The sequence below is a fragment of the Geotrypetes seraphini genome, chromosome 16, assembly GCF_902459505.1.
Source record: "Geotrypetes seraphini chromosome 16, aGeoSer1.1, whole genome shotgun sequence".
NCBI lineage: Eukaryota > Metazoa > Chordata > Amphibia > Gymnophiona > Dermophiidae > Geotrypetes > Geotrypetes seraphini.
This window is the reverse complement of record NC_047099.1, coordinates 46,757,911-46,773,829: the sequence shown is the minus strand read 5'-3', so window position 1 is coordinate 46,773,829 and position 15,919 is coordinate 46,757,911. Positions and strand designations below refer to the sequence as shown.

Sequence of the window (15,919 nt, the reverse complement as noted above, 5' to 3'; positions counted from 1 at the left end):
TTCAGATCAGCATCTGGTGCGTCCTCTGCTTCGAGACCAAGGTTTCAGCAGAGGGGGTCCTTTCGTACGACGAGACCCTCTTCGGGACAGTCAACACGTACCCCAGCCACTCGCACTCCACAATGACGGGGGCTTGGCTCCCTCCGCCTTGCCCTTAGGGGGCCGGCTTTCGGAGTTCCGGGCGGAGTGGGCCACGATCACGTCAGATCAGTGGGTGTTGGACATTATACAAGAAGGGTACAAGTTAGAGTTTGCCTCTCCCGTCGTAGATTCTTTCTTGGTGTCCCCGTGCAATGGGGCGGCCAAGGGAGACGCGGTCAGATTGACTCTTCAGGGGCTGCTCGAGTTAGGGGCAGTGATACCGGTGCCCCCGGAAGAGGTGGGCACCGGTATATATTCCCTTTACTTCATTGTGCCAAAGAAGGGGGGGTCCTTCAGGCCGGTGCTGGATCTCAAAAGAGTCAACAGATTTCTCAGTGTTCGCCATTTCCGGATGGAGACAGTGCGCTCGGTTATTGCGGCTGTGCGACCGGGAGAGTTCCTCACGTCCCTCGACCTCAAGGAGGCATACCTCCACATTCCAATCTGGCCTCCGCATCAGCGGTATCTGCGGTTTGCGGTTCTGGGCCAGCATTATCAGTTTCGGGCAATGCCCTTTGGCTTGGCAACGGCACCCCGCACCTTTTCCAAGGTCATGGTGGTGGTAGCCGCCTTCCTCCGCAGGGAAGGGATTCGGGTACACCCTTACCTAGACGACTGGTTAATCCGCGCCTCGTCCAGACAGGAGAGTGCGGCGGTTACTCAGCGAGTGATTTCTCTCCTACAGTCGTTGGGGTGGATTGTCAACTTTCCCAAAAGTTTTCTGTCCCCATCGCAGTCGTTGGTGCATCTGGGGGTGCAGTTCGACACGGCTCTGGGGAAGGTGTTTCTACCCCGAGACCGGGGGGAGAAATTACAGGCTCAAATTCGCCTACTTCTCGGGACGGCCAGACCGCGAGCGTGGGATTATGTACAGGTGCTGGGTTCCATGGTGGCGACTCTGGAGGTGGTCCCCTGGGCGCGGCACCACATGAGGCCCTTGCAACAGTCTCTGCTCTCCCGCTGGTCTCCAGCTTCTCTGAACTACAATGTGCGTCTCCCATGGAGTCGTCGAGCAGCTCACAGCATGCAGTGGTGGCTCCACGAGTTGCATCTGTGGAAGGGCATGCCGTTGGCCACGCCGGACTGGATAGTGGTCACCACGGATGCCAGTCTGCAGGGTTGGGGGGCCCAATGCCTGCAGGCGTCAGTGCAGGGGAGGTGGTCCGTCCAGGAGGCCCAGTGGCCCATCAATTTGTTGGAGTTAAAGGCGGTCAGGCTGGCGCTGCTAGCTTTTCAGTCACTACTTCAGGACAAGCCGACCAGAGTCTTTTCGGACAGTGTCACGGCGGTCGCCTATGTCAATCGCCAAGGGGGCACCCGGAGTCCGCAGTTAGCAGAAGAGGCAAGAGAGTTGTTTCGTTGGGCGGAGAGGCATGTGCCGCTTCTGTCGGCGGCTTACATTGCAGGTCGCGAAAACGTGCAAGCGGACTTTCTCAGCAGAAATCTTCTGGATCCGGGAGAGTGGGAGTTGTCTCCTCGAGCGTTCAGCCAGCTAGTCCGTCGGTGGGGCTTGCCGGAGATGGATCTCATGGCCTCGTCCCGCAATGCGAAGGTGCCTCGGTTCTTCAGCAGACGCAAGACAGAGGGTTCGGAAGGGGTAGACGCGTTAGCTCTCCCATGGCCTCCGAATTCCCTTCTGTATGTATTCCCGCCGTGGCCCATGATAGGGCGAGTGTTACAACGCATCTCTCGCTTCCGCGGCAGAGTCATCCTGGTGGCTCCGGATTGGCCACGTCGGCCGTGGTACGCAGATCTGATTCAGCTTGCGGTAGGCGAGCGGGTGACGTTCCAGGTAACGCCGGACTTACTGTCTCAGGGGCCCATATGGATAGAAGATCCGGCCCGCTTTGGTCTTACGGCCTGGCTATTGAGCGGTCGAGGCTAAAAAAGAAGGGCTATTCAGAGAGGGTGATCGCCACTCTGCTTAAAGCCAAGAAACTTTCGACGTCAGCCTCCTATGCGAGAGTCTGGAAGATTTTTGAGGCATGGTGCGGTCACCAGGGAGTGGCGCCCTTTAAGACTTCTCTGCCGGCTATTCTTGCTTTCCTGCAGGAAGGCGTGGAGAAAGGGTTAGCCTACAACTCTTTAAAGGTTCAGGTGGCGGCCATTGCCTGTTACAGGGGCCGGGTGGATCGCTCGGCTCTCGCGTCGCAGCCGGACGTGGTCCGTTTCCTCAAGGGGGTGAACCATATCCGCCCGCCGGTAAAGCGTATTTGTCCAGCGTGGGATCTGAAACTTGTCCTTGGGAAGTTGCAGGGGGCACCTTTTGAGCCCCTATCAGCGGCCACGTTGAAAGATGTCACACTGAAAACAGTTTTTTTGGTGGCAATGGCTTCAGCAAGGCGAGTCTCGGAGTTGCAAGCGCTTTCGTGCAGGGAACCCTTTTTGCGTTTCTCGGAGACTGGGGTGACGGTGCGTACGGTGCCGTCCTTCCTGCCTAAGGTTATTTCGTCCTTTCATGTGAACCAGAGTCTGTTTCTGCCATCCTTCAGGAAGGAGGATTGGGGGAAGCGTTTTTTGTCGGTACGGCTTCTGGATGTCCGCCGTATGCTTCTCCATTATTTGGAGGTGACGAATGCTTTTCGCCGGTCGGACCATCTCTTTGTCGCGTTCGCGGGTAAAAACAAAGGGATGGCGGCATCTAAAGCGTCCATTGCGCGTTGGGTCAAGGAAGCTATTGCTTCGGCTTATGTGTTATCAGGGAAGAAGGTACCGGAGCACCTGCAGGCTCATTCCACTCGGGCTTTAGCTACATCTTGGGCGGAGTCCGGGGGGATGTCATTAGAGGAGATTTGCCGGGCGGCCACTTGGTCGTCAGGGAATACTTTTTCAAAGCATTATCGGTTAGATGTAGCAGCCCGTTCAGAGGCGAGTTTTGGCGCGGCAGTGCTGGCAGAGGCGGCATTGGCGTCCCACCCAGTTTGAGTTTGCTTTGCTACATCCCACTAGTCTGGATTCATCTGCTGCTTTGCTATGGAAGGTAAAATTATGGTCATACCTGTTAATTTTCTTTCCTTTAGAAGCAGCAGATGAATCCAGAGCCCCTCCCCATGGGCACGGACTGTGTGTAGGGAATTTAGGGCGTTAGGTTAGCCGGGGCTATGGTTGGTAAGTGTATGATTTCATGACTGAAAAAAAAAAAAAAAATAAAAAAAATAAAAAACGCAAGATGCGAAAATCGAGTAAATATCAATGGGATTCAAATGAGAAGGGCACGTTTGTTACTGGAATGGAGTTTGTGGCTGCTCATTCTCCTTCGGGATGCTTGGGCAAAGTGCATAACTGAATCAACAGAAAGAACACCAGGCTTTAAGGCCAACTGTTAATCAGTTCTCTATCTCCACCTGCTGGTCGATGTGAGCTATACCCACTAGTCTGGATTCATCTGCTGCTTCTAAAGGAAAGAAAATTAACAGGTATGACCATAATTTTACCGTCTTTAGCCCATCTTAGATACCTTTCTGTTCCTCTTTCGGACCCCTCCCCTTCCCTCCTTTCCCCTGTTCTCCCATTGTCCTGCTTTCTTTGTAAAGCACTTTTCTCTCTCCTCCATCTTTTTTCCCTCCTGCTTTCTTTAAAAAGTGCTTCTCCCCATTCTTGTCTCTCCCTTCTAAAAGCTCTCGCCTTCCTGTCTCCCCTTTTAAAGGCACTTCTCTCTCCTCTTTTCCCTTCCTTCATTCTCTGCTTCCTTTTAAAAGTACTTCCCTCTTTCTTTTTCCCCAAGGTACTTCTCTCTTAATTTATTCTTCATTTAAAGCCTGTTTTGAAAGATTACATGACTAGGTTGATAACTTGGGTAATTAGTAGATTTGAAAAATTCAGATGTAGCTGTGGATTCAGACTTATTCTTTCTGCATTCAATTATTTTTATATCAGATGGCAGTCAATAATGAACCATTAGATGCTTTTATAGCTGTACTCTTTATTAACTCTGTTAACCTTTGAGACATGAAGCCTGATTTGTTTGCAGAGGTTTAAAAGGTGGAGCATTGTTTGAAATATATTGCAGAAGCACGATTGCTAAAAATATTGTTATATCAGAATTTGAGTTATAAATTTTTTAAGGTATCATTGTTGGATTTTGAATATAAAGCAGATTCCAAAGTGTGAATGTCAGGTTCTAATTGTAAAAGTTCTTGTCTTTGGTTTCCTTTAAAATGCATTGTAACATGATTTCACCTCTCAGCCAAACCTTTTAAGCCTCTGAAACAGTAGAAAAAGATACTGTTGGTGTAATATTATTGTTGAATTCTTCTGAAACATTACAAATGTGTTGTAAGAAGGTGCCATCTGTTAATAGAGATATATTTGAGTATATTTAGGAGAGGTTTAATCCCATCTTAAGGAGCCCGATAGAGTGGCATGATCTGAGATATAATATGATATAATTTAACAGATATTTTGAGAGTCCAAAAAAATAATCCAATCCAGAATAAGTGTGATGAGGAAAGGAAAAGTGTGAATAGTCTATCATTTTGATGAAATAACCTCCATTAATCTGTCCATCTGTATTCTTTCATGAGAGATTTGAAAGTGTTTCTTACATTTAGTTTGGCAGGTTTGCAGTTGATGATCTAAAAAGAAAAATTAAGATAGCAAGTGTGAAGAATATGAAGATACGTGATGTGTGTCAGCCACATCAGAGTCTTAATTTTGGTTGTGAGCCCAACATCTAATACATATGCCTCTGGTGTCCAACAATGTACAAATGTGTGTACTACTTGCAGGAAAAGTTCAACCATACTTGGAGGCTGGCCCCAAGCTCTTATCAGAGCCGGGACCTTCCAAAACCCAGACAAGTTGTCACGTTTTTAAAATCTCAAAAGAAGACATGTCTGGGTAAATCCGGACATCTGCTAATCCTATTTACATTGATACAGAAGACATTCTCATACTATGTTTGTCATGTTATGGGAAACCAGTTAACAAAAGCATGGTAAAAACATATCTACCATTTTGTCTTTGGTCAGTATTTTTGAGAAAATTGCTTTTGTTAAAAAAACAAATGTTAACATAAAGTGATAAGTTTTGTTATCACAACAATTATGAAGAAAAAGCATGAACAAAGCTAAACCTAAGCCCACTGCTTGTTGACGTTTGTTCATGTAAGAACTACCACATGGACTTAGGTTTAACTCTTTTCATAATTGTGATAACAATCCAGTACTTGTTCTGTAATAAAAATACAGAAGTCGCTCCCTTTTAAAAGCCCTCTTGTGATACAAGTGAGAATGGAGTTCCAGACGCCATGACCATTAGTGACTAGAACAAGCCCTCTGCGTCATCATCCCCCTGAAGCATCCAGGCCTTAGCCTTTATGCTGTACACAGGGACTCTCCCAATAACACCCCGTTAGCAAGTACCAGATGCCTTCTTGAACAGCAGCCGTAAGCATTAAAGGGTTCAAGTGACTTCAGCTGTGCCTTACTTTAATAAAGATGCTGACTTAAGTAAAACATAGCGGTGTTTATTGAAAGATCTTTTATCCACACATGCTTGAAGAGCCACAGCAGCTTCCACATGGCCCAAGGCTGGGCCAGTTAGTCAGTCCCTGAAAAGCTGTTTCTTAGGGCAGGAGTCCCCTTTAGGAAATAAAGAAGGCCTAGGGCAGCTCCTCTGCTGTCACAGACTCCACAGGGTCATGGGAATAGCAGCAGCCCTGGAGAATAGAGAAGAATCACAGTTAGCACAGACTCCTAATCACCCGCCGCCCCCCCCCCCCCTTCTTCAGCATCCAGCCTACACTACCTGGGAGTACTTTTTGCAGGGGAAGTTTTTCAGTGCACCCTGATCCTCTTCCCGCTTATTCTGGTGTCGCTTGCTTTTTTCTGCCAGAGATGTTGAAATCCCTCCCCTGAAAGACAGCACAAGATCAAGGGTGGAGCTGTACAGCACAGTTACTTAGCGTAACAGTTGTTATCCAGGGACAGCAGGCAGATATTCTCACATGTGGGTGATGTCATCCACGGAGCCCTGCAGCAGACAGCCTCGCAAGCAGACTTGCTTCAAGAACTTTGAAAAAGTTTGCGAGTGCTGCACCGCTCATGCATGAGTGCCTTCCCGCCCAACGTAGGGCACATGTCTCCTCAGCACCTCCTCAGTTCAGATAGCTAGCTAAGAAGCCAACCAGGGGAGGTGGGTGGGTTGTGAGAATATCTGACTGTTGTTCCTGTTACGGTAAGTAACTGTGCTTTATCCCAGGACAAGCAAGCAGCATATTCTCACATGTGGGTGACCTCCAAGCTAACCAGAATGAGATGGTGGGAGAGTTGGCAATTTAGGAGAATAAATGTAAACAGACTGGCCAAAATGGCTGTCCCTTCTGGAGAAAGTATGAACCGAGGACCAAGTGGTAGCCTTGCAGATTTCCTCAATAGGGGTTGATCTGAGGAAAGCTACAGACGCTGCCATTGCTCTAATTCTGTGGCCTTGACTCGACCCTGCAAAGGGGAAACCAGTCTGAGCATAGCAGAAAGAAATGCAAGCAGCCATCCAGTTGGAGATGGTTCTCTTCGAAACAGGATGCCCCAACTTATTTGGATCAAAGGAGATGAAAAGTTGAGGGGCAGTTCTGTGAAGATGAGTGCAATGCAAGTAGAAGGCCAAAGCACATTTACATTCCAGAGTGTGAAGCGCTATTTCTCCAGGATGAAAATGAGGCTTCGGAAAAAACACTGGTAGAAAATGGATTGATTGAAATGAAATTCTGAAACCACTTTAGGCAAGAATTTACATGGTGACTTGGTTGTCTGTTCCAATGAGGACTACCTGGTTGTGAAGAAGATATTGAAAAGCTTTGAGAGCATTGAAAATTGCTCCGAGTTCCAACAGATTGATATTACAGAGACGATCCGTGTGGGACCAATGACCTTGAGTATGGAAACCGTCTAGATGAGCCCCCCCAAGTGTAAGTTGAAGAATCTGTTGCGAGAACCTTCCGATGAGGGGGCATGTGGAAAAGCAAACCTCTGGAAAGATTGGAAGAGAGCATCTACCAGTGGAGAGACTATCTCAACGAAGGAGTCACTGTGATGCGTTGAGAGTGGGTCACAAGCTTGCTGCTACTGAGAAGGCTTAGCGGTGAGCTGTGGAGACATTTTCTTTCTGGTATCTCTCCTCTGCATTTTCCAACAGCATTTGGGTATGTTCATTTTTACTCTTGTTCATTTTTGTTTCCCATTCTTAGTTCTGCTTGGCTATTCGGCAGACTGCTAGGAATAGGGGAAGGTATCTCGTGTACTATTCTACAGTTTTGTTTTCAGTCTCCACCTGCTGGCTATATACCCATTTGTAAAGATTAATCTCTACTGGTCTGGAGAAGCTAAAAGAAAGTAAATTAGCAGGTAAGAACCTAATTTCTCCTTCCAGCCTATAGTATCGTACGTACCTGGTGCCGCTGGAAACAGTGCTCACAGTTTGTTCCCACTGGGGGTCCAGATCCTGCTGAATACTTGAAACTGCCCAGTAAGAGAGAAAAAGGTCTGAGAAGAGGTCCCCATTTGCTACTGTGAATTTACAGGGCAGTCCCAGCCACAGATCCATGCTGCCCCTCATCCCTTCCCCACAAGAAGCTTAGACATAATACATCCCACTGTACAGAAGAGCAGAAAGAGGTAGAAGCAGGGCTTTAGTGGCAGTGATTTGGAGAGTAGTCCAGGCTCCAGGCCATTTTAGTAGTCCCACCAGCAACATGTGTCTCCTCCCGTTTTCAGTCTTTAGCAGTTATGCTACCCTTTGGGTTACCCCAAGGAAAAATGCAGACAGTCTTCATGTTCTTTTGGTTATATTAGACCATGAACTTATAAACCAACATTCCTGCATCTCTTCCCTCGCAGCCAAAATCCAAAAAGATACCCACCTGCTGCCATGACTGACCATCTTGCCAAGTCTCTGCAGGTAGTACTTCCACAGCCAGTGCAATTGTACACAAAGGCTTGTTTGCTACAGGACAAGATGAGAGGGGTCAAGGCAAGGAGACAGCGTAGCAAGAACACACAACAGACACCAACTAAACTCACCTGGCACAGGCTTTCAAGTTTCAAGTATATTAGGATTTTATATACCGCCTATCAAGGTTATCTAAGCGGTTTTTACAATCAGGTACTCAAGCATTTTCCCTATCTGTCCCGGTGGGCTCACAATCTATCTAACGTACCTGAGGCTATGGAGGACTGAGTGACTTGCCCAGGTCACAAGGAGCAGCGCAGGGTTTGAACCCACAACCCCAGGGTGCTGAGGCTGTAGATCCAACCACTGCGCCACACACTCCTCAGCTTGCCCACTGAAGACCCGGACAAAAACCCGGATGTAAAAGTCCACACTGACTGCCAGCAATGGTACAATGTAGTGCTGGTAGCAGTTTGCACACAGGTCAATACTATGAAGGATTATCCTTAGTGCCTGGATGTGTTACACCAACACAGAGGGAATGAGCATAAAAGGTAATGTTACCACTTCCACACCAGGAATATAGGAAAACACAGTGCTCTGAGCCAGTAGCCAAGCCCTCGGACACTCACCATCTCGTGGCAGTACTTGGCTTTGATGGACATAGAGCCATATTTGCTGTAACAGGTCTCTCCGTTGTTCCCAGCCATTACTGCCATGTCTGTACAAGTGACACACAGCAAACCTGAAATCACGAGAGCGGAAACAGTTAGCAGTGCTCCCTGTGCATATGCAATAAACTAACGTCAGGGGAGGATTAAGTGCTGCCTGTACCTCCCTCACTGACTGTTTGCACTGCAGCATCCAGGAACATCACAGGACTCCCATAGGGGTCGAGATCGATGACATCGAACCAGTCCTTCCTCTCTCGGCACTGATACATCAGCATTCTAAAAGAGTAGAGAAAGGGTGCCAAGTTCAAAGAAAAACAGCCAGTGGAAGTGTCACATGATCTATGTGACAAGCAAACCTCACCCTGCAACCAAGACAAAACTGAACCCCACCCCGATATCCTCATCACACCCAGCACAAACCAATAGCTTAAAAAGGGAGCTGTTACTATCTAGACTGTACTGAAAACAGCCTCCACCATTTCACCAACATCATGAGCGCACCCTTATGATGGCAACTGCACCCCTACCTGACATCTGCAAGATGTGGGGTCACCAGTTCCCCCACGCCATTAAACTGAACATTTCTCTTAATCAGCTCCACAGCCTTGAAGGATCTGTCATTCGCTACAATGCTGTGGATAGAAGGGACCTCAAGGGCAAAATGGATAGATCTCAGCCCTGAAGCAGCCAAGCCCTCCAAGATCCTCAGGCCATCCTGCCACAACATAAGAAGAACTAGCAAGATGTAGCTAATCTGTGGGGAAGGGAGAAGTGTTATAGGACCTGCTACAACCTCTCTCGCCAGCTTTTAAACCTCAATGCATGTGGCAGCATAGTATCCAAGGGCAGCCGCTCCTCCAAAAGCCCATCTGTATCCATAACAAGAACAGACTATTATGCTCCTTACTCTTAAGAGCCACTCTTTCTGCATGGAGAGGAAAAGGCGACCAGGGAGACTCCTTTTATACTTGGATTTCGCCATGGTAGTCCGTACCTTACACGTCTCTCCAACTTGTACAGTCTGCTTCTCAACAGTTGCTTCTGGCTTCTCCTGCTCCTCAGACATATCTACCGAGCACTTTTGGGACCAGGTTTTCTTCAGGAACACAGACTGCAGAGATGGGAAAGGAGGCACTTCATATCCTTCAGTAGTACGCTCAGTTTTATCAAGGCAGAAATGCTGGCCTCTAGCTGGGGGTCCGAGAAAAAGGGCCTTACAGTAGAGCTTCCCAAACTGTAGGCAGGACCTCAAAATGGGCTCACAAAACCCATGTTTCAGGTTGCAACCTGGGCAGATTCTCCATAGCTGCATCATCCTGCACTCCGAGGAAGGGGGGGGGGGTGTCATGACTATGGCATGATCATGAGGTCACAGCCAAAGAGACAAGATTTTTTTTCCCCCCTTATATATAAGTAATGGAACAAGTTGTATTTAGATCACAGGTGTCTCTTATCAGTTCTCTCCTGGGACTCCCTGCAGTTCCATTCTTCACTCTGTTCCTAGAGCTCATGGACAAAGCAAATGGAGTAACATCTCCAGCAAATCTAGAGAGCTCTCTCCCTCTCAGCATGGCTGTGTTATCATCCTTCCCTCATTACAGAAATTAAAAAACAAGAATTTAAATAACCCTTCAAAAACTCACTATGAATTCCGTTTGCCAACATCTGTAGACGAGCAAATTCTGTGATGATGGCACATCTGTGGAGGAAGACAGTGTGTTAAGTTCACCTCCAGTGTTTCCTAGCCAGCCAGGACCATGTGGGTATTTGATGCACACAGGCAGTCTATTGTTCTTTTCAGCTGTAACTTGGCATTCAGGAGATAGTTGCTATCCATTTCCAATCACCCCCCAACCCGATGTACCTGCTACTAACATGTTACAGGACTGAAAGACAGGGAGCAGGTACTTATTTTCACCATGGCTCTCTCTTTTCCAGGAACTATCAAAAGGTCCAGTTAACCCAGACATGCTCTCTCCCCTCACAGCTATCATTTCCACAAGCTTGAGTCTGCTTTCTCATCTCTCTTCACCACTGATTACCAAGTCAGACTGGCTCTACTCATACTCACCTCATAACCGAGTACTGCCACTGGCTCAAGCCTGCTCTCTTTCCCCTCACAGCTAATCACCTCCACCAGCAGGGGTCTGTTGTCCTTCCCTGCATTTCCTCTTTGCAACAATCATTAGAATGACCACTAGAACCACCGACCAAGAAAGAGAAGCAGAAGGCCCCAAACACCCATTTTTTTCTTGCTGGCTCTGATAAGGTTTGAATGAGACAGGCAGAGGATAAATCTGGGAATGGATACATTTGGAGATAAGAATGAGTCTCTAGGGAAGTGAAATGGGGGGAAATATCTACTGCAATATTGCCTATTTGGCAATTTCTCAGAAGAATATGCAGCGATTGCAAATAGTACAAAATGCGGCTGTCAGGCTGATTTTTAGGTTGAAGAAATACGATCACATAACACCCTCCTATCGAGTATTGCATTGGCTGCCAATGGAGGCGCAGGTGAAGTTTAAGTTTGGTTGCTTCTGTTTTAAAGCTTTGTTTGGTTTAGCTCCCAAATATATAATTGAGCTTTTCTCTTTTGCAACTAACAGACATAAGAGAAACTCGCATCTGAATTTTGTTGTTCCGCATGTTAGAGGACATAAACTTTAAAAACATAATCAAAATATTTTTTTCATATCAAGCAGCGTTATGGGGTAAGGATTTAGAACAGTTGCTTTTGCTTACTGAAACTTATGGGGATTTTAGGAGACATCTAAAAACATCTGTTTTCGAAGTAGTTAGGCAGCTAATTCGTACAAATTTTATTATGCGCTATTTTTATCATTTTAGTGTCTCTAATTATTGGCTTTTAACTTTTTTAGTTCTATTCAACTTCTTTTATTGTGGGTTTTTTTTAACTATTGTAAACTGCATAGAACTTTACAGCCTTGCGGTATATAAGCTGATTATTATTATTTCAGCCACATCCACAAGAATGGCACTGGGGAATTGAGTAATGAAAAAGAAAATGGAGACTGAATAAGAATGAAGGATAAATAAGCTGTATTGCTATTTTTCTAAGGGTAATGCTATATCCCACTTTCCCTTCCCCTCACCAGCTCCCTGACTGGGAAAATTAATAGCATACACAGATGACTGAAAGCATAATATAGGTTTATTCATACAATTTTATAATAATGAAATCATGCAGTAAGAAATCAATAATCTGTTACCATATATATTGCATCATCACTCTGATATCGGAGGACAAGCGACCATCAGAGGCAGCGCATTCATTTCATCTCAGCATCACACGGCTTGTCAGCAGTGGAGAAGTCCCGATTCCACTGAGTTCTGCCTGTCTTTTTATGCTCAAATTATGGTCAGGATCCGGTTTTGCATACGTGTTCAATCATGAACATGTCACAAACAAGTTAGGCACTTTTTTGCTCAAATTATTATGGTCAGGATCCGGTTTTGTCTATGTGTTCAATCATGAACATATCACAGACAAGTTCACTAACCATGTATGCACATCCTGTCTTTCCCCCCCCTTCTCTCGATTGAATCATCCATATCCTGTCTTGCCAGGTGCAAGTTATCTTTCTGAACTCTAGTTCCCCTTTTAAAAAAAGAAAGTTGTTATTTGGTATTAGGATCCTTTTTTTGCATGGCAGATGGTTTCTTAAACAGCCATTGTTACAAACAAAAAAAAACTCTCAGACTACAGGTATGTCCCATACGTATCACATAAGCCAGAGGAGTTAACAGGGAGAGAGACAAGATGAGCACAATAAGCCATAGAGTGGAGGTAGGAGCGAAAGTAGATGAGTAGTTGAGTCTAGAGCAGGGGTGCCCACACTTTTTGGGCTTGTGAGCTACTTTTAAAACAGAGGTCTCAAAGTCCCTCCTTGAGGGCCGCAATCCAGCCGGGTTTTCAGGATTTCCCCAATGAATATGCATGAGATCTATGTGCATGCACTGATTTCAATGCATATTCATTGGGGAAATCCTGAAAACCCTCAAGGAGGGACTTTGAGATCCCTGTTTTAAAATGACCAAGTCAAAATGATCTACCAACATTGAAATTAAAAACAAAACAAAACACAAAGCACACTGAAAGGCAGAGAAAATGTTAATTATTATTTATATTCTGGGGGTTTTTCAAAGAGGTCAGACAGATGACTCTATGTAATGTCACCTCAGTAACAACTATACAAAAATAGACAAATATAACCCCTCCCTTTTTACTAAACCGCGATAGCAGTTTTTAGCACAGGGAGTTACGCTGAATGCCCTACGCTGCTCTCGATGCTCATAGGCTCCCTGCACTAAAAAACGCTATTGCCGTTTAGTAAAAGGGAGCCATAATGCAAAATATAGACAGCAGATATAAATTCTCAAAACAGACACATTTTCATCACTAAATTGAAAATAAAATCATTTTTACTACCTTTGTTGTTTGGCGATTTCATGAGTCTCTGGTTGCACTTTCTTCTTCTGACTGTGCATCCAATCTTTCTTCCCTTCTGTCAGCCTGTTTCCTCTCCTCCAGACCTCATTCTCTCCAACTTTTTATTTCTGTCTCCCTGCCTCCCTATTCCCCCTTCTTTCTATCTCCCTGCCTGCTCCCTTTCTTTCTTTCTCCCTGCCCTCCCCCAAGCCACTCTGTTTGCTGCCACTACCATTAGGGAACAGCCCCCAAGCCACCACCGCCCCAAGCTGTCCCTGCAGAAGCGTCGCGCTGACCAGCATTCCACTCCCCGATGTCAATTCTGGCGTAGGAGAGGAAGTTCCGGAACAACCAGGCATTTTTCCCCATTCCATCCAGCCTGAGCCCCATCTCTCCTTGATCCAGCATTTCCCTTCTGTGTCTGTCAGAATTACCATTCCACCTATTTTCCAACATCACCCTTCTTTGTGTCCATCTCACCACTTTTTCAGAATCTTCATTTGTCTCTGTCCTTGTCTTTACCCCATGTTAACCATTTGCCCTTTCAATGTCTTTATCTCCCCCCTTTTTCAGCATTACTTCTGTGTCTATTTCACCTCCTCTTTTTCAGCACTACCTCCCTTCAGCATTGCTCCCTCTCTGTGTCCCTATCTCCTCTCCCCCTTTTCAGCATTGCTCCATCTGTATCCCCATCAACCCTCCATTTCAGTATTATTCCCTCTGTTTACCAATCTAGCCTCTTTCAGCATTACCTCCTTCTGTAAACCCATGTAACCCCTTTTCAGGATTTCTCCCTCTGTGTTAAACCACTACCACCCCTGCTTTCAGCATGTCCCCTCTGTATCTCTATCCTTATTCAGTAGGTCCTGCTTACCCTTTCACTTCTTTGTGTCACTATCTCCATTTCCAGCTTTCCCCCCTTTTCCTGTAGTCAGAATCTTTCAACCCTCCCTCCACTCCGGCCCAGCCCGATATGAAATATTTCCTTTTGTTTCCCTCTCCTCTCTCTTCTCCTCCTTCACCCACGAGTCCTGCATTTGGCCCTCTCCCTTCCACCTGCATCCAGCCACACACCCTGCCCTGCGACACTCTTCAGCAACGGTGATCAAGACAGGCTGCCGACATCGAGGCCTTCCCTCTGCGAGTCCCGCCTTTGTGGAAAAAGAAAGTTGAAACAAGCGGGACTTGCAGAGGGTAGGCCCCGACGTCAGAAGCTTGTGTCGATCGCTGCTGCTGACGAGTTGCCGAAGAGAGCCGCGGAGCAGGGGGTGTGGCCGGATGCAGGTAGAAGGGAGAGGGCCAGATAGGAAGGCTGCTGGAAGAGGTAGAAGCTCCGGAGCATGACACCAACCCCGGCCAGGATGATCTTTTAAGGCTGCTGCCACCACCACCGCCCCCCCCCTCACCGAAATGAGAAAAAAACAGACTAAAGTGGATGCCCGGCGTCGGGGAGAGGAAGGCTGATTGGGATGGGCTCCGCGATCAACTTACGTTGCCTTCCCGATCTACCGGTCGATCGTGATCGACGTATTGGGCACCCCTGGTCTAAAGGATTACAGTGGATTAATTTGGGAGGAGGGATTGAGCTTGTTGGTGGAAAGGAAATGAGCTAAAAGAAAGATAAGGAGGCACAGAAGACAGGTTGTGGCAGGAACACCGTCTACTTTGCAAGAAATCATTTACTAACCACACAGACATACTGTATAAAGCCACTTATCCCTCCATCCACTCAGTCTCTCATACATAAGCCATTGCACTTATTCAGGAACACATTTTTACTGAAAGTGTGTAGTTTTAACCTTACCCCCCACCTGCAACTTGCAAGTTTGTGTACCTCAGGCATGACCAGTACATCAAATAATTACTTTTGAAAATAGATTTATGCATATATTACTGAAGTTTTTTAAAACTCACTGCTGCTTACAACATTTGAATCATCATCATCAAGGGTCACCTGTTCATCCCACACTTTTTTGAACGTTAACAGACTTCAGTAGTTGGAACCTAAGAACAGTACCGGGCACAGCTTTAGATTTTTGCCCAGAAATAGCTAAGGAACCCCCCTCCCAACAAACTTTTAGATTGAATCCGGTTGGGCAGACTAGATGAGCAGGGCTGTAGCAAGCCATAACTATGCCCTTTCCAAACCCCCAAGTGCAGGCAAAAGACCACGTCCAGCAAGCACAGCAATGCTCCAAGGAGGCTCCCGCCGAAGCAGGTCCAGGCACTCTTGAACTGAGGGGACACTCTGGGCTGGAGCCTCCCCCCCTCCTCTCTCGTGCACTTGTGTCAGGTCCCGGTTGAACTCCTGGACAGGGTTGTAAAACACCTCGTTGGCGCTGGGGAAGATGATCTTGGCTCGCCCTTCACTGATCACCGTCTCTCCCGGATTTAGCGCTCCTTCCATCGAGGCAAGGCGACGCAGAAATGCTCCTCGTCACCTAACTAGTAGCAGCCATCATCTCGCCCGCTCCAAGAAGAAGACGCTTACCTGCACACACCAACACGCTCGTCAACATGGCCGACGCCATAATGAAGCTGCCGGCCTCTGGACCAATAGGAGCCCGTCGACGGAGCGGCATTTGGCACAAATGGCGTTTCCCAGGCGACCAGCAAACCAACCAGAAGCCTCAAATGTCCCAGACGCGCCTAGAGCATGCTGGGACAGTGCGGGCGCTGGATTCAGAGAGCTTTAATGCGGTGCATGGGTGAAGTAATACATTTAGCGGAGTGCCCCCCCCCCCCCAGGTGCAATCTGCTTTAG

General features: G+C 47.0%; 1 protein-coding gene across 1 annotated transcript; it reads right to left on the bottom strand.

The window, feature by feature from the left end:
- Window positions 1-5,021: 5,021 nt before the first annotated feature.
- On the bottom strand, window positions 5,022-15,849 carry TRMT1 (tRNA methyltransferase 1). The gene is given in 12 exon segments (XM_033923412.1): window positions 5,022-5,800; window positions 5,890-6,041; window positions 6,545-6,581; window positions 7,529-7,598; window positions 8,000-8,045; window positions 8,048-8,082; window positions 8,393-8,541; window positions 8,661-8,773; window positions 8,863-8,978; window positions 9,230-9,507; window positions 9,697-9,813; window positions 15,293-15,849. Coding segments are annotated over 12 exon segments (1,440 nt in total). The 5' UTR covers window positions 15,563-15,849; the 3' UTR covers window positions 5,022-5,743.
- Between the last annotated feature and the right edge of the window lie 70 nt (window positions 15,850-15,919).